General features: G+C 51.9%; 12 protein-coding genes across 12 annotated transcripts; 5 read left to right on the forward strand and 7 right to left on the reverse strand.

Moving 5' to 3' along the window:
- Window positions 1–335: 335 nt before the first annotated feature.
- N0V89_004467 (uncharacterized protein) lies at window positions 336–1,027 on the forward strand (the record flags this gene model as incomplete). The annotated part of the gene is made up of 2 exons (XM_056213252.1): window positions 336–343; window positions 382–1,027. The coding sequence occupies 2 exons, from the start codon at window positions 336–338 to the stop codon at window positions 1,025–1,027; spliced, it is 654 nt and encodes a 217-aa protein (XP_056073560.1).
- A 558-nt stretch (window positions 1,028–1,585) lies between these two features.
- URA7 (CTP synthase ura7) lies at window positions 1,586–3,568 on the forward strand (the record flags this gene model as incomplete). Its single annotated transcript, XM_056213253.1, has 5 exons — window positions 1,586–1,633; window positions 1,691–1,700; window positions 1,754–1,856; window positions 1,909–2,380; window positions 2,432–3,568. The coding sequence occupies 5 exons, from the start codon at window positions 1,586–1,588 to the stop codon at window positions 3,566–3,568; spliced, it is 1,770 nt and encodes a 589-aa protein (XP_056073561.1).
- A 1,304-nt stretch (window positions 3,569–4,872) lies between these two features.
- N0V89_004469 (uncharacterized protein) lies at window positions 4,873–5,166 on the forward strand (the record flags this gene model as incomplete). Its single annotated transcript, XM_056213254.1, has 1 exon — window positions 4,873–5,166. The coding sequence occupies one exon, from the start codon at window positions 4,873–4,875 to the stop codon at window positions 5,164–5,166; it is 294 nt and encodes a 97-aa protein (XP_056073562.1).
- An 83-nt stretch (window positions 5,167–5,249) lies between these two features.
- N0V89_004470 (uncharacterized protein) lies at window positions 5,250–5,774 on the forward strand (the record flags this gene model as incomplete). Its single annotated transcript, XM_056213255.1, has 1 exon — window positions 5,250–5,774. One exon carries the CDS (start codon window positions 5,250–5,252, stop codon window positions 5,772–5,774), a length of 525 nt encoding a protein of 174 aa, XP_056073563.1.
- Window positions 5,775–6,558: 784 nt separating this feature from the next.
- Window positions 6,559–7,134, reverse strand: N0V89_004471 (uncharacterized protein; the record flags this gene model as incomplete). Its single annotated transcript, XM_056213256.1, has 1 exon — window positions 6,559–7,134. One exon carries the CDS (start codon window positions 7,132–7,134, stop codon window positions 6,559–6,561), a length of 576 nt encoding a protein of 191 aa, XP_056073564.1.
- A 362-nt stretch (window positions 7,135–7,496) lies between these two features.
- Window positions 7,497–10,151, reverse strand: SFC1 (Mitochondrial succinate-fumarate transporter; the record flags this gene model as incomplete). The annotated part of the gene is made up of 8 exons (XM_056213257.1): window positions 7,497–8,464; window positions 8,827–8,861; window positions 8,908–9,060; window positions 9,112–9,550; window positions 9,604–9,799; window positions 9,865–9,914; window positions 9,968–10,015; window positions 10,085–10,151. 8 exons carry the CDS (start codon window positions 10,149–10,151, stop codon window positions 7,497–7,499), a joined length of 1,956 nt encoding a protein of 651 aa, XP_056073565.1.
- Window positions 10,152–11,177: 1,026 nt separating this feature from the next.
- Window positions 11,178–12,914, reverse strand: N0V89_004473 (uncharacterized protein; the record flags this gene model as incomplete). The annotated part of the gene is made up of 1 exon (XM_056213258.1): window positions 11,178–12,914. The coding sequence occupies one exon, from the start codon at window positions 12,912–12,914 to the stop codon at window positions 11,178–11,180; it is 1,737 nt and encodes a 578-aa protein (XP_056073566.1).
- A 352-nt stretch (window positions 12,915–13,266) lies between these two features.
- N0V89_004474 (uncharacterized protein) lies at window positions 13,267–14,435 on the forward strand (the record flags this gene model as incomplete). The annotated part of the gene is made up of 2 exons (XM_056213259.1): window positions 13,267–13,390; window positions 13,549–14,435. The coding sequence occupies 2 exons, from the start codon at window positions 13,267–13,269 to the stop codon at window positions 14,433–14,435; spliced, it is 1,011 nt and encodes a 336-aa protein (XP_056073567.1).
- A 681-nt stretch (window positions 14,436–15,116) lies between these two features.
- On the reverse strand, window positions 15,117–16,809 carry N0V89_004475 (uncharacterized protein; the record flags this gene model as incomplete). The annotated part of the gene is made up of 2 exons (XM_056213260.1): window positions 15,117–16,716; window positions 16,763–16,809. The coding sequence occupies 2 exons, from the start codon at window positions 16,807–16,809 to the stop codon at window positions 15,117–15,119; spliced, it is 1,647 nt and encodes a 548-aa protein (XP_056073568.1).
- A 1,149-nt stretch (window positions 16,810–17,958) lies between these two features.
- N0V89_004476 (uncharacterized protein) lies at window positions 17,959–18,897 on the reverse strand (the record flags this gene model as incomplete). The annotated part of the gene is made up of 2 exons (XM_056213261.1): window positions 17,959–18,599; window positions 18,891–18,897. The coding sequence occupies 2 exons, from the start codon at window positions 18,895–18,897 to the stop codon at window positions 17,959–17,961; spliced, it is 648 nt and encodes a 215-aa protein (XP_056073569.1).
- A 472-nt stretch (window positions 18,898–19,369) lies between these two features.
- N0V89_004477 (uncharacterized protein) lies at window positions 19,370–21,525 on the reverse strand (the record flags this gene model as incomplete). Its single annotated transcript, XM_056213262.1, has 2 exons — window positions 19,370–21,069; window positions 21,399–21,525. The coding sequence occupies 2 exons, from the start codon at window positions 21,523–21,525 to the stop codon at window positions 19,370–19,372; spliced, it is 1,827 nt and encodes a 608-aa protein (XP_056073570.1).
- A 409-nt stretch (window positions 21,526–21,934) lies between these two features.
- On the reverse strand, window positions 21,935–22,825 carry CIR1 (putative electron transfer flavoprotein subunit; the record flags this gene model as incomplete). Its single annotated transcript, XM_056213263.1, has 2 exons — window positions 21,935–22,651; window positions 22,775–22,825. 2 exons carry the CDS (start codon window positions 22,823–22,825, stop codon window positions 21,935–21,937), a joined length of 768 nt encoding a protein of 255 aa, XP_056073571.1.
- Window positions 22,826–22,958: the final 133 nt, after the last annotated feature.

A 22,958-nucleotide genomic window follows, 5' to 3' on the forward strand; every position in this document is an offset into this window, starting at 1 on the left:
GACCAACGCCATCCGTATGAAGACTTAAGAAGCACTCACCACCCTCCTCCGCACCATGAGCAGCCCTACGCCCTTACATCACCCGTGGAACCACCGCAACAGAGATCTTATGCTCCGCTGCCGTCGCCTGGCTACACGCCAAGTTATGCGTCGAGCTCCACTCCATTCCGCGGGTCCGTGGGCTCTCTCTCACATCGTGGCTCCGTACCGAGTTCCTTGGGTCAGTTAGCGTATCCAGAGCCCCCAACTACTGGTCCTCCACCTCGGCAGGACCCTCGAGCTGTCCCTCTCCCTGGGTCCATACCGCAGCCTGTGTACAACGACCAGCTGTAAGCATGCCGCTGTCTCATTTGGGTAGTCGAATCCCGCTGACCTAGACAGGAATCTCAACTACGAACTCGTGGTCCGACAACAACCCATTGCAGCGCGTGCGTGCGGTTTTGGCGAAAGGGACCGCCGGGTAATAGACCCTCCACCAATCATTCAGCTCAAAGTGACCAACGCCAAAAACGAACCCGAGGAGGAAGAGCTGCGCTACTCTCTGAATGTGGTGCATTGCACGTTATGGAATGCCGAAGGGACGAGCGAAGAGACAGCACTCATCCAACCCGATCGAAGAACAACACGACGACTGATGGGCCAGCTCGTAGCGTCGCCGTCGGTGGCCAAGGACGAACACGACCACGAGGGCTGTTTCTTCTGCTTCCCGGATCTGTCCTGCCGCACTCATGGCCGATACCGCCTCCGCTTTGTGTTGATGCGCATCGACCCGATGAACCTTCATGTTGGCGGCTTTTCCCCCATCTTGACTGAAGTGCTTAGCGACGTTTTCACCGTCTACACAGCAAAGGACTTTCCTGGTATGCGACCCAGCAGCGCCCTCACCCGCGCATTGAAGCTGCAAGGATGTAATATCCAAGTGAAGAAAGGCAATGAAAAAGCATTGGCGCGAAAGCGTCTCACACAGGGTCAAGAACACGAACATGACGACGACGACGAACTCGGAAAACGACGGCGCAAGGAGTAATCCCGGTTTTGATATAGGCGTGCGTGTGGTCTTTTGGCAGGTTTGGGCTTCGGCTTCGATAATTTCAGCACGTTGATTTCGACTAGAGCAACGGGCGGCATCATGATATTTTGAACATTTGGAGCATTTCTCCGCTATCAATCAGCATTCTCACGACGAGACGAACAGTATTACTCGGTGGAGGGCTGGAAGTTTTTGGAAATGACCTAGTATAAGGTTTCTGGGCGAAGACTCAGCTGTAATGCATTATCATAGCATCGGAAGCACGATACCGCATATTATCACAGACACAGCGCGTGAGAGCATCTCTATGCAACCTGCCTGCAGACATGAGGGCATTGTGTTACCTCGAAAGGGGCAATTGATGTTCGAGAAGTTCATGTGAGGTCAAAATTGGCGGTTTGGAGGATGCTTCCTGGCGCGTCTTCGGTAGCGACTAGACTAGCGCCTTCAGCCCCGCTCAGCCGCCGCGGCCTAGGTATAATTTTCCTTTGGCGGCGGTGAGGTTCTTTTCTTCTCTCCCCTTCCCCAACCGCGACAAAGCCGCCGCAAGCAATCATGAAATACGTGCTCGTTTCCGGAGGTGTGATCAGCGGCGTGGGGAAGGTACGTGTAGCATAGCAGCAGGTTGCTCGCTTTTGATCGCTGAACTGACATGCGCAGGGCATCATAGGTAGTCCTGACTGAACTTGCGACGTGACACATGCTGACCCGACGCGTCCACAGCCTCTTCGACGGGCTTGCTGCTCAAGACGCAAGGTCTGAAGGTGTCTTCGATCAAGGTCGATCCTTACCTCAATGTCGACGCCGGGACTATGAACCCTCGCGAGTGCGTTTTCACAAGAGCACGCTTCGTGAAAGCCCAATTGACCCTTGCACAGGCACGGCGAGGTCTTCGTTCTCTCTGACGGCGGCGAGGTCGACCTCGATCTCGGCAACTACGAGCGCTATCTCAACATTACCCTCACACGCGACAATAATATTACGACCGGCAAGATATACCAGCACGTAATTGAGCAGGAGCGCAAGGGCACTTACCTAGGAAAGACGGTCCAGGTAGTGCCGCACATCACAGATGCGATTCAGGACTGGATCGAGCGGGTCGCGCGGATACCCGTCGACGACACGAACGAGGAGCCGGATGTCTGCATAATCGAGCTGGGTGGCACGGTTGGCGACATCGAGAGCATGCCGTTTATTGAAGCTATGACGCAGCTTAGGCGCCGTGCGGGCAAGAATAACTTCCTTCAGATTCACGTTTCGTACGTGCCGGTTATCAATGGGGAGCAGAAGACGAAGCCTACGCAGCAGGCTATCAAGGCGGTCCGTAGTGCGGGCTTGGTCCCAGATTTGGTATGTTGTTCTGTAAGAATGCTTTGTGTCACTCCAAGCTGACCTTTGCAGATTGCCTGCCGCTGCGAAATTGCCCTTGATCAAGGCGCCCTGGAGAAAATCGCACATTTCTGCCAAGTAGACAACGACCAGGTCATCATGGTTCGCGACATGCCCTCCATTTACCAAGTGCCCATGCTTCTCGAGCAACAAGGCCTCATCACCTCCCTCAAGAAGATCCTCGCCCTTGATACCCTAACCATATCCGACACTCTCACAAGAAAGGGCAAACAGACCTGGGCACAATGGCAAGCCCTGACCGGAACCCAGACCCGCAATTTCCACGATACGGTCGAAATCGCCCTGGTTGGCAAATACACAGAGTTGCACGACTCCTACATGTCGGTCATCAAGGCGCTCGAGCATTCCACCATGCGCTGCAATCGCCTCCTCAAGATCCGGTGGATTGATTCGGAGCACCTAGAAGCAAAGACGCAGATATCGGATCCTTCGAGATTTCACTCCGCATGGCACGCCCTGTGTGGAGCAAACGGCGTACTCGTCCCCGGTGGTTTCGGCACCCGTGGCACAGAAGGCATGGTCCTTGCTGCAAAATACGCTCGTGAGAACAAAGTACCCTACCTGGGTATCTGCTTGGGCATGCAGATCGCAGTCATCGAATATGCGCGACACATCTGCGGCATTACAGATGCCTCATCGGAAGAGTTCAACGCGCAGGCAGCCAACAAGCTCATCATGTTCATGCCGGAAGTCGACAAGGAGACCATGGGCGCGACCATGCGTCTTGGTCTGCGACCCACTCTCTTCCAAGAGGGTAGCGAATGGTCGCGGCTCCGCGCTCTGTACCACGGTAAAACCGAAATCCTAGAGCGTCACCGCCACCGATACGAAGTTAACCCATCGTTCATCGAGCAGCTCGAGCAGGGCGGTCTCTCCTTTGTGGGCAAGGACGATGCCGGCGTGCGAATGGAGGTTGTCGAGATCAAGGACCACCCCTGGTTCGTTGGTGTTCAATTCCACCCCGAGTATCTTTCGCGAGTTTTGGATCCTAGCAGGCCATTCCTTGGATTCGTCGCGGCGAGCGCGGGCCTGCTGAGTACTATCACCCAGCAATATCAGGACGGAGGTGCGGAAAGCCTCACGGCTGGCGTCAATGGAATCGCCCTGAACGGGAGCGGTCTCTTCTAGACGGCTCGATGCACTGTTACCCCAGGTTGGGCAACGCAGAGGCCGGGTCATACGGATTGGGCGTGAAGATTTAGGGACCTAGGTCGGATTTACTCGGCGTTTGATATCGGTCATGCATGAACATATATAGAAAGCACTGTTAGTGGCGCGTATTGATACCTCCGCTGTTGTGATAGTATGAGAAAAAGTCGAATGTATAGAGTAGATATTGTCGTGCCCTCAGGGACGACTCTCGTACTCCTTCCCTTTGAGAAATATCCTTGGGTTCACCCAGGATGTATTGAGTAGTGTACATTGTGCCCTTGAGTTCCTGCTCGCTAGATGCTCTAACACTGATTTTGACACGTGCTCTGCAACACCATCTCCTTTTTCAAGGCCCTGCGGAATACAAACGTGGAAGGCATCTTTCAGGCCTAGAATACATACTCGCTATCGCCCGTTGAGCGTGCCGATGGTGTCTAGTCATGGAGACTTGAGGTGCTTAAAATGACAGTGAGTTCAATTTCTCTCCACCATTCAATTGGACAGACGTCGTGAGCGCGAGCACATTGGTAAAAGTATGTGATTCTCCTGAAAATATTCGGCCGATGCGACACTTCTTCAAGGATTGGCCCTTTAGCTGGCGTGGAAGGCATCGATGGTATGCAGCAGTTCGTTCGCAAGCAGAGGACGCGTTTCGGTTCCATCTTTTCGACAGTATCAAAAACGTTTTCCTTAAGTCTCTTCACTGAAGACCTGTATTCTTCAAAGAGGTTGGGTGAGCACGCTTCGTGCGAATTCTCCTCCGAAAGAAGATACTTAGGTTGGGGCAATGTCATGAGATTGAATTTGTATTGTGAACGACCGCCACGAGTACTATCAAAGTGTGTGGTGCGAAAAGCTGTGAGATTCAGGCAGCTGCGAATCTCGTATAACTAGGTGACGCTGACCATTTTGGGGACGGCACTCTCTTCGCTTTGCGCGCACGTGAAGGTCTCTTTACGCATAATGCAAAAGATCCTTGTTCCCATACCATCGTACAGGACTTGGCTTTGTCGCTTGACCAGACGGAAGGTATGCTGTCTTAGTCAGATACCGCCTTGTGGCGCGCTATAAACCGGCGATCGCCTCCGGCGTAAGCGGTCAGCCATTTACACTATCCGAGATACGAATGTACAAGCGGCTACTATAGAACGCGTGCGAAATTGGGCCTCAAAGTAGCTAGACTATTACAGTAGGTATGTGAATCATCATGACTGCTCACCGAGCTATCTTACACTCCCCAACTTCCTCATTCCGCGTGGTACCAGCTCTCAAGCGTCGACATGGCCAATATTGCACTCCATGACCTGCGTGCCCTACAAAGCACCCTCAACGCGGCAATAGATGTTTACGAGACATCTCCTGATCCAGACACGACAGCAGAGATCAACAAAGCTGCAAAAGCGATCGCAGCGGGGACGCGCGGTACAAGCACCGACTTCATCGGTCTCGGCTTCCAGCCTCTCAAAAACACGGTCATCCGCATCGGAATTGATCTCGACCTGTTCAACATCATTGAGGAAAACGTGACGTTGGACCACTCGCCAGCAAAACAGGAGCACACCCGAGCCTCCTAACGCGCATCCTTCGCTTGCTGGTGGCCACCAAAGTCCTGAATGAAAGCAGCTATCACGTCTACTCTGCTACACCACTATCGCACATGTTTCGCGTTCCTCCGATCAGAGACTGGATGAAAACAACGTACGACACTTTACTACCCATCTGGCAAGAGATACCCGGTTGGCTCCGTGAAAACGGCTACGAGGACATTACCAGCCTGAAGTCCAACCCCACAAAATCCATGTACGGCGCGAACTTCTTCGACGCTCTATCTAAAGACCCCAGACGCGAAGCAGACTTCGCTTCAGCAATGAGCTTACAAGACAACATTCCCAAAGTTGCAACCGCGCAGTTCCCCTGGAACGAAGCAGCGGCTACGTTCAATAAGCGCAAATCCGATGTGTTCGTGGTCGACGTCGGGGGCGGACAAGGACAGTATCTCGCCCGCCTGATCAACGAATATCCCGGTATGCCAGGCCGCAAAATCGTTCAGGACCTGCCCACCGTCGTTGCTGGGATAGACAAGTCCAACTCGAAGCTTGAATCACAAGCCCACGACTTCTTCACGCCACAGCCTGTGAATGGCGCAAGGTACTACCATCTCCGCGGTGTCCTACACGACTAGCCGGATGAGTCCTGCTTGGAGATCTTGAGACATGTGAAGGAGGCGTGTACGCCGGGGTATTCTGAAATTTTGATCCACACTGTGATTCTCCCGGAAACGGGTGTAGGAAGGAGCGACGCCGCGAATGATCTGTGCATGTGGACGTGTCAAGGGAAAGAGAGGACGAAGAAGGATTGGGAGGTGCTCTTCGCTAAGGTGGATCTGAAAATAGCGCGTGTAATCATGCCAGAGGCTGGTTTTCTGGGATACATGGAGGTGAAGGTGGCGTGATGATACTACAGAAGCGCTCATTGGTAGAGAGCATGTAGCGATTCATTGGTTTTACAGTTCTACCTACCATCGTAGCTTGGATAGCCATTTCCGGGGCCACCGGATTTTACATTGCTCAAGCTGTTCTTATACAGAAGGAAGTCCTTGAGCCGGTAGATAAATTACTTGTTCCACTACTACATTTTCAGGATGGTATTTCAGTTCCTTGATACGCCAATACAAGATCTGGGCCTTGTCTTCCTGCGCTGGAGTGTATGGTTGCTGTCTGTAAGGTGGTCAATCGACGTACTGTTACATTCCACGATTACGTAGAGAGTCTCCATGTTGATTCTACAAAATTCCGTCGTCGAAGCTGAGAGAACGAGGAACGAGGAATGAGGAGGAAATGTGCCCTTTACATGAGAGAAAGTGATTGTTGCATGTCACAAGCCGCGTAGAACCGTACAACACGGGTTCGCCTCCAGTGGTTCCTTGCAACCGTCCATTTGCTAGAAATTGTGTATCTCCACGTGTCCTAGACAGGCAAATACATAACCTGCTCCACCACCACACTGCTCGGATCATACTTCAGCTTCTCAACACGCCAATGCAACATCATCGGGGGCTCGCCATTCTGCCCATCCACCATCACCCTGACATAGCCGTCTGACCCTTGAGAAGCCTTAGAATGTGGCCCCAACACTTTATTAACAAGCGCCCACACATGCGCCCTGGCCGTAGCCTCGTTCTTCACGGCTCCCTTCACCACCGCTGGTCCGTAGCGATAGTCCGGGGGATCTTGCCAAGCGACCATAGCGATATTGAGATGGTCTGTCGCCGAAAATCCTGAAGACACGACCTGGTTGTTTAGCGAATAGATCTCAAAGGTAGATTTGTGGTAATGATCATGGAAAAAGTGTTGCTGAAGTTGTGTTTGGAGTTCGGGAACGGGCAGTGTGAGCATTGAGCCAGTTCGGTTGTAGTTTATGGCGCTGAGTAAAGTGTATGGTCTGTTGTTTTCAACTGAGGGGGCTGCTGTCTTGTACTCAACTATTACGTAGATAGTCTGCTTGTTGGCGTTGCTGTCGGGAGTAGCTTCCTCTGGTTCCATACTGGGTCAGTTGTCCACGGCGTTATAATTAGTGTGAAATTGAGAAGATGCCGTGTTTAGTGTGAGGCTTTTATGGGAAAGGGGTACAGGCTTTAGATAGAAAGACGTGATTGCTGCATCCCACGCCACATGTAGATCTGGACACCCGCAAGTGTTTCTTACTACACGTGCTTATGGTTTGCTGGAATATCTCGCCTTCGACTTTGCTCGATGCTTCTGCTGGTCGCTCTGTTCCATTCTCGGTGCTACCTTTCGTGACCTCAGGGTCCTACTGATATGAGGCTTGGCCTCCTTGTATGTTTCTTCACAGAAACTCAGCGCGCGTATATTGAGGCTGAACAAGCAGCCGACACCCACAGGATCTATTTCCGTCCGGGCCTCTTTGGCTTCGCAAACCCCTTCTTCTCCTCTTTCTCCTCCACCTTGAACTCGTCCGCGATCACCTGCGCCGTGACCTCGTCCGGATTCGTTGCCTCCAATCTCTTCGCGACCTTCAAACCACCCTCATTCTGCGCTAGACTGATAACATTACTCCGACTCGCCGCGTACAACATTCTCTCCTTGATCTTCGCCCCGCTGGGACACGTCGAGATAAACACGATAGACGACTCTGGATCATCATGTCTGTAGAACGAAAATCGGGGTTCCTGCTTGTCGATGGAGGACGCAAGGCCATCGGCCGACGCGGACGATGATGAAACAAACTTTAGAGTTTCCGTAGGAAGGTCCATGCGTAGTTGTACGAGATTGTCGCTTCCGCCTTCGCCGAGCTGTCGTAACGCACCAGAGATCTCGTCATCCGCGCGAATCGCTAGCCTTCCCCCTTGCGCAAGGCTCTGGCCCTGCGTGCCCCGGCTCTCCAGCGCCTCCGCCTCCTTGATATCCTGTAGACTCTGCTCTTCTGCAGTAAGTGGATTCGAGCTCTCGCTATGCTTGACGTGCCTCTCCCATCCCCCAGCCGTCAATTCGTCGGCCTCGGTGCAAAATATGCTCTCGGGAAAGTGCTCGCCGCCGAGCTCTCGGACTAGTGTCAGTCGTGTTGAAGCAAACAGCATTTTCTGGCGCACTGGCGCGGCGTTTGGGACATATGTGACGGCTACGAGGGATTTGTCTGGAGAGGAGAGGACGTCGTTGCGGCGGAGGAGGATGTAGAGCGCTTCATTAGGCTTGATGAAGTCTTTTAGGTTTGAGAGGTCCTCGAGGAACGTTTCATGCGTCGACGGTATAGGAGCTGCAGGAACTATGGCTTCTTGCGAAATGGTGGCGAGGATACCGCGTTGGGTCGTGGAGGTTATCAGGTTCTGGAGGGCTTCTTGGAGCTCCGCAGAGGCTGAGGCTGTTAGTCAAGGTGACGCATTGGAAGGGAATGACTTGCCAGAGATGCCTGATTGCATGATTGCGAAACTGAAATTGCAGAACGCTCAATGACTTGTGGTAACAACTGTCCAAATTCGAGATGTCGATGGCGTGATGGTTGGGGGGCTGAAATGCACAGCCATGTTTACGCTGACGTCGGAGGGGTTGTAGTGGGGCAGGTACGATGAGGCGCCTTGGCAACGGGTAACTCTATGATTGGAACCGATTGGTATGCATGTGAATCCTTCTAACACTTTCGTGGTACAATAGGTAAGGCATGTGAAGACCGAATATTGATAGCAGGTATGTACATCCAACGACAATGATGCTAGCTACCTCCAGAACGATGCGAAGTGGTATCAACAGTCCCCCTATGTTCGCAGCGAAATCAAAATAGACAAGCTCTACTCTTCGTACTTACCACCCGGCAGCATATCTCTATTCTTTTCTAAAACACCTTTCAAGTACTCGTAAACGGTGAATGTAACGGCTTGACCGGGCGCGACACGCATGATGCGAGGTGTGATACCCTTGTAGAAACTTCGACTTCCTTCCTGTTTCCACATATCCCTTTGCATTGTTAGCTTTATCAATGCTTATCTTTTTCCGATCAATCCATACCTAGAAATCGCCATTATCCGACCCATAGCAGTCTGTCCCGGTTCAGCAGGCGTTTTCTGCAGCCTCGTCTTGATAGTGTCAATAGGCGCATTGCTCAACGGTCCCATGGCGCCCGAGACAAGTCCGATGAACATCGTTTCGTAGCCAGGAAGATCAGTTGTACCATGATACTTCTGAAGCTGAGCCCTGAACTCTGAGTATGCCGTGAAGTTGACAGCCTGGTTTGAGCCTTGTCGGAGTGCCGTTAGTGAGACGCCGCGATATAGAGCGCCAAATCCTTCTTCGCGGACAACGGTATAAAGAGCGTGCGCGGCGTTGCGGTATTTGGGCACATCGAGGGGATCGGCCATGGAATGGTGTTGCGCTTGTAATCGAATCTTGACAACTTCCATGGGCGTGACGACGGCGACGGCTTCGGTGACACCCGCAGACAGACCAGCTGCGTAAAGTCAGGATGATTCCGCATGCTTGCTTATGTAGCATCGCACATACCTAGGAATGTCGCTCGTCCACTGACAAAGCCCTCCTTATCTGCTAATAACTGCTTGTACCATTCGTAACTTGTGAAGCGGATAGCCATCTTCGGTACAATGCCGGTAAGGACAGCACCGAGACCCTTGTAAAGACCCAACGGTGTTTCCCGTTTGACAATCTCTGAACCCGTCTTCAAAAAGCCGCGTTTAGGTGCCTATCAGAGCGTGTGAGTGGTGTTCAAGCGCATACGGAACCCTTCGCGTGCATAGCTGGACGTACTCCTGGTGCGCGCGCTCGCCGCGACAATTGCATTCGGACCTTAATGGTGTCTGTATATGATGTAAGTTGACTGCGTCTGAATCATAGGAACCGGAACACTTACCTAGAGGATGGCACACGAGCGCTTCCATCATGCCTGCGCCTCCACCAGCTATGCGCGCAATATCAGTAATTGTTTGCTGCAGCTTCCAAAGCTTCTAAGCATCTAATTCAAGCTCACCGATCAAATTTGTAGCGGCCGAAGCGGGCTTCTTGCCGCCAGGGCCTTGTATTGACTTCGCAGACATAGTGCGCAAATTGAGTCTGCGCTCGATCGGACGAGAGGAGATCAGGAGGGACGCTTTTCGCTCAATTGAATATATTTTGGAGGTGGAAAGAAGAGTCAAGTGTCCTTTCTAGCTCCTTCCAGCTTCAGCAACGAGCTACAACCTGCGGCTGGCGTGCAGAGCAAGTATGGCAAGTGCGTACTTGTGTCCAATATAACAAAGAAAAGGTCCAATTGCAAGACGACTCGTTGCACCAGGAAGACAAAACCAGAAAACTATTCACAAAAGAGACAGGAGCAAGCTAGAAGAAAAGCAAAACGCCAGTCTGCCATTGCAGTCGTGTTTCCCCAGTTAGCCGCGGATGGGAGGACGCTCTTAGCTCTACCAAGTATCCTCGGCTCGGCCCTGCGTGAGCCCAGGCCTAACGCTGGTTTCGAAGAGCACGCGTCCCGGGCGTCCGCATCGAAGATTCGAAGATCCTTGGCGCGAGGGAAACCCCAGATCAGCATGGTGGACGAACGGAAGACATCGTCAAGGTACAAGCTTCGGCTGGTGATCGGCTACTGGTGGAGTCGTTTTCCGGAATGACTGGCCAGCAATCGATCGCGTGCCCATCCTGCCTTTTCCTGACTGTGGATGAGGCGAGATGCAAGCTGACACGTGCTGTCATTATGATTTTGGATATGGCTATGGATTCATGTGAACGCACTGTTGGACGTGGGCTGGCTTGTGAAAGAGTGACGTTGTGGTACATCCGGAATGGAGCCGCATAGAATGCGGGGTTGTTCCGCTTCTGTCCGAAGGATGGCTCGTGCTTGACGAATACCAACCGGGATGTCCAACAGCAGCCATAATGTGTAAACCGAGATGGTGCGCTGTTGTTGATTCTAAGGGCGGTTGAGTTCTTTGCTGTAGAAGTCGGCAAAGGTAATTGATTTGATGAAAACGCAAATGACAAGTGTTCGAGCAACTTCTCCGTTCTGGATCCTTGTAAACACTTGAAAGGATTCATTTCGATGGTATCTCGCTGAAATGCTCATGTGTGATCTAGTCATCACCACCACCCCTCAAGAACCCTCCTCCACCTACGGCTCTCCTTTCCATCTTCTTGAATGTGAACCCCTTTCTACCTCCGCGACCCTTCCTATCGGCCTCACGCCCCTTCAACCAGTGTTCCCTGATATTCTTCGTGTCACGATTGACCTTCGGTGCGAGTAGTGCATTTCGCTGTGCTAACACCGAAACGTTGACCTTTCCTTTCTTCACATCCTTGATAGACTTCTCGCCACGCTCCAAGAACTTGATATGCCTGTTCATCTTCTCTTTCCTCACTTCTTCTTCTGTCTTGCCCCCGCGAACAGGCGGAGGCGTAGGGGGTCGACGATCGCCTGCCGCTTCAAGGATTGAATCTGGCAGTAGATCCGGGAGATTGTGCATGTCCACGTCCATTGGCGCCCTCCCTGGAGATGAATCTTCGCGTTGCTGTCGGCGAGCGAGCTTCGCTTGGCTCTTAGCCAACTTTCGCGCTTTTTTCTCCTCACGTTCGCGTTTCTCGGTCTGCTGTTGAGCTATGCGATCTGCGCGCTCTTGGCGACGACTCTCTTCTTTCGCTTGTTGCGCTTGTCGCGCGCGCGATGTTTCCTCAGCTGCAGCTTTGGCTTTGGACTCGGCCACCGAAGTGGTGACCATTTCGGGAGCTTCATCGGAGTCGCTTCCATCGTCCTCTGGTTCGGCTGCTGCTGGAGCTTCCTTTGACTTGACCTGCACGGTGGTCTCGGCAGGCTCCTCACTGCCGAAGCGTTTATGTTTTCGAGGAGGGACTATCGCGGTATCTGGCGCCACGTCTTCGAATGCAATACCAAGTGATGCTAGATCTTGGACCTGATCCTTTGATGGCTGTTCCACTGCGCCAGCACCTTGAGCAGCATCAGTGTCCGGTTCCTGCTGCTTCTTTGAGCTTTCAGATTGCTCTGTAGATTTCCACGTGATCTCTTTCGAAAGACCAGAACCCACGTCCTGCTTTACTGGAGAGAGTGGAGCCTGCTCGCTCTCCCAGGTTGAAGAAGGTATCTCTTCCGCCAATTTCGATGCGATAGGACTCTTTTCTGGTGAAGGAGCCTCAGGATGTTTCCTCGGTCTTCCCCTCTTGCCAGATCCTTTACCAGATGCAGGTGTCGCCTTGATAGCTTTTGTAGTAGGCTTGGGAGTGATGGAACCTTCCCTATCTTCCTCGTCTGCAGTTGTTGCAAATGAATGTTGCGCTGGCGTGTAGAAAACGTCTGCTTCATCAGCAGATCGTTCCGACGCAGGCTCCGGTATGACTATCTTAGGACTACCGCGACGTGCGATGGGTGTGCTTGCTTCGGCAAGATCGAGGGTTTTCTTGCTCCTCGTCCTGTGCGGCATCGATTTTGTGACGGAATCCGAATCCTTCGTTTCTTCGGCTACAGAGGCCTCAATGGTATTCTGAGCCTCTTCAACATTTCCTTGCGTAGCGGGCTCTTCCTTGGACACAATCTTCTTTCGCCTCTTAATCGCGGTGGGTGTCTCCTGCACCTCAACTTCCAAATGCCGCTTCCCTCTCGTGCTTCTTGTGGAGCTCGCCGGCGTGCTCTGAACTGACCCTTCAGTGCCGGTACCTCGTCGTGTTGTAACCATGGCTTCGTCCTCAGCAGCTGCGCTTGCGCTTCTCGGTATATTCTTGGTGGCTTCTTGGATCTCTCCCTGATATGACGGCGAGCGACTCAATATACGTTTAGCAGTGTCGAACACGTGGGACAACATTGAGGACGATGTACAAAAATTATTTTTGTATTGCCGCCAAGCGGGAAAGCGCGACCCACGGCTCGGACCCACGTTTCCCCTAGCGCCATTTGCGGACCTCCGAAGCTTGAGCTTCATCGACAACTACCCCTCTTATTGCATGCATTTGCAATCTTTCAAGATGTCAATTCGCTCGAGCATTGTTCGGAGCGCTCGCCGGATATTAAGGAACGAGCCATGTGTTCTTTTCCTGTACCGAAAGCCCCCAAATGTACGCAGCTACACGATAAAACAACGCATAGACCCATCAAAGGGAACGCCGCATGAGGTTCGCGCCGATATAGATAGGCGCAATAGACTTGCATACTATCGCATGCTTCACGCTGACAAGTTGCTACCATGCAAACTTGAAGATGCCAACAAAATCATCAATGAATTTGTGAACAACCAGGCCAAGAACATGGATCCAGCGACTAATGTACGCAAACTGGCAGAACGTAAGTATTTCCTGCCCACTTCGCGACTTCACCTTCTCACCAGCTTAAAGGATACAGGATTAAAGTAGTACATTTACCAATGCTCGCTATCCCAATGTTTCGAATACCAGACGTCAACGATACGAAGCGTCAATTGCCCCCAAGCCAACAGTCTACAGTGGCCGCTTCGATGCTTCTCGCTTGCAGCGCTGCCGGCGATCTCCAGGCTACGCTGCAAATCCTCAATGCCGTGTACTATAGCAGCAATGCCTACAACATGCCCAAAGCCGTGGATATCGCGCGCCTTTTCACGCCAAAGGATATCAGTGATTGCAGGAGGATGCTGGAGCAGCTGGCAGAGGGAAACGATGGAAAACCTGAAGCGAAGGGTGACGCGAACGCAATGACGCTGCACGGGAAGTTGCTAGAATTGGCTGGAAAGCACCAGGAAGCCAAATATTTCTACGAGAAGGCGCTGAAGCGGTACAACACTAAGATCTACCGCGGCTACCCACATCCGATGGCATTACCCTGGCTAACGCCGTGGCTTGAATTCGCAAACCTCGAGAAAGCGTCCGAAGCGCCCCGGTACGTAAAGATATTTCAAGCCCTGGAATTTGGCGCTCTAAAAGCCGACGATCCAATGGCATACTACAAGCTCGCTTCTATGCAAACGGACGAGAAGGCTGAGTGGCTCGAGTATATGACCAAAGCAGCCGCCTCTGGCCACTCCGAAGCTATGTACAAGCTCGGCCGGTTTTACCTAAAAGCGAACGAACATGCATCTGCCTTCTTGAACAGTGCAAAGCTCAGGAAAGTATTGAAATTCGTAGTCTCGTGGAGACCTAACGCTACTGCCGATTTTGGTATGGAATGGCTTCGAGCTGCGGCGCTGGGCGGGCATAAACCGGCTTTGATGGAGATGGCGCAGTTGCATGAAAAGAAAGGTGAGCAAGAACAGGCTAGGGACTGTCTACGGGCTGTCGCGAGCGAGCCATTGGGTGGCATCCCAGAGGAATGGCCGCACTTGGTGCTGCAGGCCAGAAAACAACTTGATGCATTGTGAGAATAGCATCAGGAGCAGAGACAGTTAGCCCTTATATTTGTACATCAACCGAGATACCCTGTATATTATGGCCCAACGGACAGTCGAGAATCTGTCAGAATTAATCCCTTGCCGTACATCGACTTCGCGTTGATGGTCAGCTCGGTGCGCTGCTTCTCGTCTTGCGTGTGGTTGCCGTCAGTGCGGCCGCGGAATGTGATTGGTGCTCGAAGTGAGCATGTCCGCAAGATTATGACCGATGCCATCTCAGTGGTCCGGACTCCAAGGTTATCTCTGATTTGGCCAAGACTCAATAGAAACGAACTCCACGAGCTGAGGCAGAGCCCTCTCGGTCCCGTGTTATCCACCAAGGTCAAGCTGGCGACTTTTATATAATTGAGCATGCAGAGGCTAAGACACCAGTGACGGATCAACAGCCCGCAACACCGTCGACGCTTGCTACCACAATTAGCCCAGAGTCACCGGCACCAAAAGAGGGCGTTAAAATCGCCTTTCCCAGCAAATATCTGTGATCATCTGTGAGCACGAGCGTTCTGAAAATATACCGTGAACTCATGAAGCAGTCTGATCCTCTTGAAGATGATAGCAGCAAGAGGTAAGTATATGTTGAGAGACAGCCACTATTGTAATTGATAACGATATAGTCCGGAGAATAAGCCTTGTGGCCCTCAGGTTCCGATGCTAGGCTTTACGCCCTAAGAGTACTGGCGAGATATCTCCATCAAGAAACCATTTGATGCCCACGATAGCGCCGCTGTAGTCCCGCTCAAAATGAAGGAGTAGTAGTCGCCAATCGTCATAGTCAATCATTCCGAGCTGAAGATGCTCTTCATAATCCGAAGTCGCAAACGAGAACGTGTCGTAGTGGTAGTGTGTCAGCCTCGCTCGCTGAGAGGCCCGTCCTCCATGGTGCAAAATAAGCCCATCACTCTCCAGGCTGACCTTCATACTATACTCGAAACCTTCATACTCGCCGACGTATTCCTCAAGTGACCCGGCATTGGTACCTTGGACCCGATGCTTTGATAAAGGTTTGCTGATCGTGCGCTCGTGCCAGCTCTTACACTGCTCAGCGATAGAGGTCGCCAATGCCGTGTAGTCGACTTGGAGCTCGGAAGTCATGATCTGACTACTTAGAAGATGCATAACGAGTTCATTGGTGTCACCTAGCGCTGTAGTGTTACCGAGAACTATCACTGCCGTATCTAGCTCGGGGAAAAGAGTGAAAGCGGAAAGTGCCCCGGCATTCTCTCCAGCATGAGCTAGTGCTAGTGTATGATCATCATTGTTTCCTACTGGAGGAATGGCAACTTCGCTTGCCACAGTGGCGTTTCGACCTCCATGACTGAGTTTCGAGGGCAGCATGAACCTCAAAAAACCCATGCCGTAGCTCCGCTCCAGTTGGCCATAGGATACGGCATCGGGAAGAATCATCTTGGGAGAAAATATAACCCCAGGATGTTTGCTCACTGGTGAGCGAAGTTCGGATGAAGCATCTTTCGCATCGGCTGCGTAGGCAGCTAGTAATAATTCCGACCACTTCAGCATGTCAACGACACAGCTTCGGATGCCACCTCCTGGAGTAAATGGAGATTCCTCCCATGGGGGTTCGGGTATTGGCAATGCTGTTCGGGACCGCGACGCCACATATGCGAGGCTGATATTGTCATCGGGAATATCTTTTCGCTCAATGCATGACCGCGTTAGACAGTAAGCTTCGAGCAAGCACTTCTTTACGAAGTCCATATAGGTGAGATGACCCTTGTTATGCCGCTCTACAACGACACCCGCGACAGCGTACATCCAGTTATTGTAGAGCCACTCGCTCCCGAGGCTACGCAACTTGGGCAAAGCATTCACCCGTTTTATCAACTCAGCGTGAGACACGAGCACTTCGCTCCGTTGGCCGACCCAGCTCGTATCCAAACGAGCATACCCAGTTCGGTGAGCAAGTAAGTCAACTAGCGTGGCTTGCTCCTCTTTGAGCTCTGGAAGATATTCTTTTACTGGAAGGTTGAGATCAAGGGAACCTTCCTGAGCTAGCAAGGCGCAAGCAGTGGCGGTAAATGCCTTCGTGCACGAGGCTATATTGAACAATGTGTTCTCGTCTGCTGGCTTCTGGTTCTCATGATCTCGGTCTCCATAGCCCCTGGCGAGAACAACTTGGCCCTGGTATAGAACTCCATATGAGAGGCCGACCTGACCCATGGTATTGCATATTTGCTCGATAATCGGTTGTACGTTCTTCAGTCGAGATGTCAAGGTTTCGATGTTCGGAAGGCTGAATTTGATTAGCTGCAATGCTTCGGCATAGTGCAGTGACCTACTTCCTGAAACCACCCGGGCGGGTAATGGGTCTCTGTACGGATCCCATTGCAGTTTCGTCACTGTCAGAAGAATTCTGGGTCGAAATCAAGGATGCGTTAAGAATCGTGATGAACACACGCTCCAATACAAAACGTGCACTAGATTGGCGCTATGGGCCTTTCTTGGACGACACTGGAATTCAAACGCTCTCCGGATTTGATCGTCCAAGCAATTTGGGCTGGGCTTAAAACGGTAGGTACCGCTGCTCAATCTAGGAACCGTGTCGAGAAAGTGGTGGGCTTCGAGATTGAGCAAACAGTTCGAGAGTTCAAATGGACCGGCACATGTCACAATCTCCGGATACAAACAGAATTGACGCCGCCCGGAGCGCAGAGTGCTCGAAGCATTTTACCGCTGGACACGTCACACGATACTTGAGGAATTCTCAAAATGATGCCCGACAAAAGAATTCGTTCTAGCTTGCATAACTTACCTAGGTAGATTGGACTACTGGACGCTCTTCTGTTCCCTCAGCCAATTCACACAGAGGCCGACGCCTTGCGAGTATAGCTGTGTCAGAAAAGTTTGTTATGACCACCGCGCGGCACCTCGGTATCTCAAATGCGGATGTGCACGTTGTGCAAATGCTCGTTGTGCGAGCATGGAAAGCACAGCCAACTATCGTTCAGTCATGCGCCGGCTTGTGCAATCTGTCCACCATCAATCATATGATCTTGATTTGAGGAGCTTCTGACCGCAAAACAACATCATCTACCAGCTCTTTGGATCTTAAGCCGACGCCCAATTGTCGAAGACCATGCTAGTTACCGAGTTATCCATACTATTCGTTATGGCACCTGAACAGATGCTGCGCCGCTTATCTCGGAGACTCTGTTTATATGCTGGACGAGACGACTCAGCTCACAAACGTGATCGATGATTTGGACGCATTGGAAAGGGTGGAGACAGTTTTCTCACTGTCACAAAGTTATATGAGAATGCCCTTCCGCAATTTGCCGCTGCTAAATCATGATAATGTACATGAGAGCTGATCGCGTATGTTTCCTGTGTTCTGATGAAGAGCTATGGGACTCGCGCAGCTGTTTTCTCAAGATTGCCCGTTTTCCAGCTGAACATCATTTTCAGTCGGTACGACTCACTTCGACCGTACATGTTCTTGGCTGTGCGAACCACGATGTTCGGTCTTATCTGGGCATTAATCTTTTCCGTTCTTTCCCATTAACATTTGTTTCATATTCTGTTCCTTGAGAAGGGACAGCTGCCTTTGATAATCGGGCAATGCATGTCTGCTGGCCGGCAAGGCCTTCCTTGGCTGGACTTGCTCTTGTTCGGGCCAAGTACCTTGTTTCTTCAGTTGTTTAGCATTTTCTTGTTCTTGCCTCCACATCAAAATGCGCTTCTTATTCTCTTCCTCGAGGCCCGGTAGCCGCAACAAATAGTATTCCACCCCACCTAATGCACTCTGAGGCTTCTCCTTTGTCTTGATCTGCTCTCCTTGCTTGTGACCGGGCGAATTTCGTCGTTCAGTTTTATTCAAGAGACTCCCGATCTTCATCTTTTCCATCGCCTGGCGCTTCTTGTTCTGTTCCTCGAGGAGTGGCAGCTCCGCCTCGCAGTCTTCTCGAGACCGTTTCCTAGTCGATGAGGTCTTCTTCGATTGCATTTGCTTTTGGACAAGCATATCGTGTTCTTTCCGAGGCGGAGGCGGATGATTGCCTCTCCATTGCTTAACGCGCTCCTTGTTCCGTTTCTCAAGAAGCGCCAGCGCCTCCTGCAAATTCAACGATTTACGACATTCCCGAAATATGTCGTTCTCCATTGTCTGGAATCGGAATCCTGTAGCTAATCACTCGGTATGGAAGGTAGATGTTTGTCTCCTTCGAAGGGATCCTCAAATGCGATGTCCAAGGTCTTGCAGTACAGTGGTCTCTGGACGGTATCGCCGTAGCGCCAACGGCTTCTCGAGTGGTCACAGTCTTGCCGTAAGTCTCCTCAAAGGCAACTTGCGCAAAGCATAACGTGCTTTCAACCACACTTTTAGGAAAATGAGGGGCTGGTGTCCGTGCCATGGTCGACGCAAGCCTAACGTGCGCCACAGTTACACACGTCTCACCAAAAACCCAACACGGTGCATGGCGCATTTTGTGTTTCCTGCTGCTTGACTCGTAGACTACAACCCTCCTAAAGCAGCATGCAGAAGACAGGGTCCCGTGGGTATTCTGTCAAAAATTCCTTCCATAATCTGTATCGTCGCGGGTTAATGCGTCACTCAACACCAGCCTTCTTGTTTCCCGATGAGCTGTAGCAACCCAAGTGATGCGTGCGGTCTCGCCGTTTGTCCTCTCGAAAAGATGATCTCCGAAGAAGAACGTGCTATCGCCCACAGATACAGGAAGTGAGCGGTCTGATAGAGCGCGTATGCTTGAGCTAGTGAGGGGCTGATTTCTGTGTTGTTGGTAATGCTGAGTGCGGCACGGTCACACTTCTCGCCAAGAGCACAAAACATGGCAGGCGCATTGTGTTACCTGCCGCTTTATGTGTATGGGACACAAACTCTTCCACGTCTTTTCAGGACCTTATCGCCCTGAGCCTATGAGGATGACATGCTAAGCTTCTCCATAATTATATACCTCATAAAAATCCTTCCCCAGGCCCAACTCCTCACACTCAACACTATCATCATCAATCAACACCTTACCCAAGCCACTCCACTGCAACCGCATAACCACACCTCTATGCCCAGCCCATGCGCCAGCCTCCTTCATCTTTTGCACACTCTCCGCAAACCCCCTTGCCTCCAACCACCCCTCCTCAGCCTTCATGGTCCCTGTCCTCGCAAACCCACTCCACCAATCCACCACTAACCTCGCAAATGCCGTATCCTGCCCATCCCTATCCTTCCACCCCTGCTGTAGGATGTTCCCAAAGGTATACGGCGCCTCCCCCGCGTGACATTTGTAGTATTCCTCTTCATTCGGATTGTCTACATCCCTCCCGCATATCGGGCGTGCGGCGTCACCGAAGCGGGGAGTCTGGTACGTGCGATTGAACTGGAACTCGTAGGCGGCGGTGAAGATGGAGTTGTGGGTGGCGGAGTAAGCGAAGGCGTGGGTGAGGCAGGTGAAGAAGAGGTGTGTAGCTATGGTGTTTGTAGCGTTGAACACAGCAGCTTGTTTCTCTTCCTCTGTGAGAGAAGGCCATACTGGTGACCTCTCAGGAGAAAACGAGGAGTTCGAGAGGTGCGTAAGGTCGAAGCCTGCAATGGCGGTGATGAGGAGCAGGTTGGAGGTGAAGTTTGTAGTGGGCGTGGTGAAGTAGTAGGATATCTCATCGCGGTTCACGCCGATGAGGACGGGGATATTGTGTTTTTTGGAAAGATGTCCGGAGAGGGGAAGGGCTCGCGTGAAGATGAAATTGTTATCGCGGATGGGGCCGATGGCTTGCGTGCAGGAGGGCTCGGTGAACCATTTAAGTGCGTCGTAGGAGCGGAGACAGGCGACTTCGTCTAGCACGTCAGAGCATCCGCTCTCTTGAAGGACCTTCTTAGTTATTCGGGCGTATATTGCGGATGGGGTGTCCCACTGCGTGGTCTCCGCTCCTGGTCCAGTATTTTCTCCTGGCATACTTTGCATTATCGCTCCATGAAACAGGCCCTCCGCCTGCGGAATGGCTAACAGCGACCGTACGTTGACAGCACCAGCGCTTTCGCCCCATATCGTTACTCGATTTGGATCACCGCCAAAGTTCTCAACATTCTTCTGCACCCAACGCAACGCCGTAATCATGTCAGAAATTGCATAGTTGCCATTGTGCACACCATCGATGAAAGGCAGAAAGCCTAAATTGCCGAGCCGGTAGTTGAACGTTACAACTACAACATCTCCACGGGAAGCAAGGTTGCCACCTTCCTTCTCTGGATCAGTGCCGGTACCTGCGAGGTTGCCACCGCCGTAGAGCCACACCATGACAGCCTTCAATTTTCCCTTGGAAGGTCCGTCAGCGGGCACATAAGGCGTCCATACGTTCAGGAATAGACAGTCCTCACTCAGTTCCGGCCACCGTGCCTCAGGGGCCTGTACGCATCCTGGACCGTACTTCGTTGCGTCGACTTCGCCTTCACCTTCATAAAGACGTGAGAATGTGAACCGCTCAGGTTGGGACGAGAAGCGTATCCCCCGGAACTGGAAGGTGTAGAAATCGCGGAAGCCTGTGATGCTTTGTTTGCCAGATTGCACGTTAAGTTGAAGGGAGGGTACAGGAGAAGATACATTGGCGCTGAGGATAGGACCTGAGTTTGTGCACAAGGCTGGTAGGGAAGTGTCACAAGGCCTTTTTGAGATGATGCCATTGGTGGCTATTGTGTTGCAAAGGCCAGAATTGTCAGATGGAGACGAGACCCAGTAGCGCAAGGACCCATTCCCGTTGAGGTAGGCTTGGTAGGAAAACGCGTTGTCAAGACCGAGCGAGGAGTTCGAGCGGGAGGGAGACCATAGCACCTCGTTAGCAGAAACACATCATTGCCTAGCGATTGAGTAGGTAGATGGCGAGAGCAGAAGTGCCCCTGAGGTCCGACTTGTGAGATTGCCTGGAATTGGTCAGAACAGCGCAATCGAGAAGCCGACGTGGTGAACGGACCACCCAGATCGTTATCGGTAAGAATCGTAGCGGAGCCTAGATATTTTATGTTAGGCACTGCAGCGTTCACCATGGATGATCCGATCAGGCCGGTGACAAAGCGAATAGCTAGCTCGTAGTAGTGCATCGGATCTTGTGTAAATGTGAACACTGACTTGGTTCAGTAATGAACTGTGACAGCTGCTTTACATACTTCGAGTCATGTATGCCTCCCTGAACGTTCACGACGGTTGTCGGGAACCCGACCCGTGATTAGCCTAATCTAGCTCGCATTTGTAGGAGTGTGCATGCCGAACATAGGCAAGCTATGCGCCACTTGTTGGTCGCTTGGTCGCCGCCAACCGGTAAGCTTTCGATCTCGAAGTTCGGTTAGGTTCACTTCAGTGGTTTTGCATGCCTCTCACGATGTAAAGCAGCTGGTCCAGGTGATGCCCTTTGGTATTGATCTTCAATCTCCATCGTCTCTAGAGTGCGCTTGCAAGAATCTCTCTCAAGCAGTACAGTACATACAAGAATATTCACATACCATCGACGATTTACAAGGCACCAAGCTCCTTCAACTTGCTGATCATGCCATCCACATCATCCACCTTGACACCACCTTTCCGTGGCGGCGGCTCCGTAACCTTCACGGTCTTCAACCTCGGCTGTTCCTCCAGCCCATAATCCTTCAGTGTCTTCTTCTCCAATGGCTTCTTCTTGGCCTTCATGATGTTGGGCAGACTGGCATATCTTGGCTCGTTCAATCGTAAATCCGTGGTAATAATCATAGGCAAGTTTGCCTTTACAGTCTCCACACCGCCATCCACCTCCTTCACGACGGTGACTGTCTTATCCGAAATCTCGACCTTGCTCGCCTGTGTTGCCTGAGGCCAGCCTAACAGTCCCGCAAGCATCTGGCCCGTTTGGCTCGCATCGTCATCGATGCTCTGCTTGCCCAAGATTACCAAATCACTCTTCTGCTCCTCAACGACCTTCTTGAGCAGCTTCGCGACACCGAGCGGCTCTAGTTGGGGGTCCTTGTCCTCGACGACGACGTGGATGGACCGGTCTGCGCCCATGGCCATGGCGGTACGCAGTATATCCTGTGACTTGGTAGGCCCGGCAGAGAAGGCGACGATTTCTTGGATGGGTACTTTGCGCTCGCGGAGACGGATGGCTTCTTCGATCGAGAGCTCGTCGAACGGGTTCATGCTGTGCTTTACATTTGCGGTTTCGACGGCTGTTTGGGCCCGATTGACGCGCGGTTTGACCTGTCGCATGTATGTCAGCATACCTTACGTTCAGTCAACTGCAATTGATTCCCCGTTGTACATGATGTTTGAATGCATGACGAGTGTCATTGAGCTTATAATCCGGAAGCTGCTGATTCTTACCGCATAGTCAATGACTCGCTTCACGGGTACGAGAACCCTCAATCCAGACATTGCGAGCTCTGCCTCCTCCTAGAATCAGTATGTGGGAGTTTGAACGTGCGTGGAAGAAGGTAGACAAGGGTGGGATGGCACGTTGGAGCTTGTACTGGTCGTCTGAGCCGAGGAACAGCGGGCACTGGTACCG

This window comes from Didymosphaeria variabile, assembly GCF_027946475.1.
Source record: "Didymosphaeria variabile strain IMI 356815 chromosome Unknown scaffold_3, whole genome shotgun sequence".
NCBI lineage: Eukaryota > Fungi > Ascomycota > Dothideomycetes > Pleosporales > Didymosphaeriaceae > Didymosphaeria > Didymosphaeria variabile.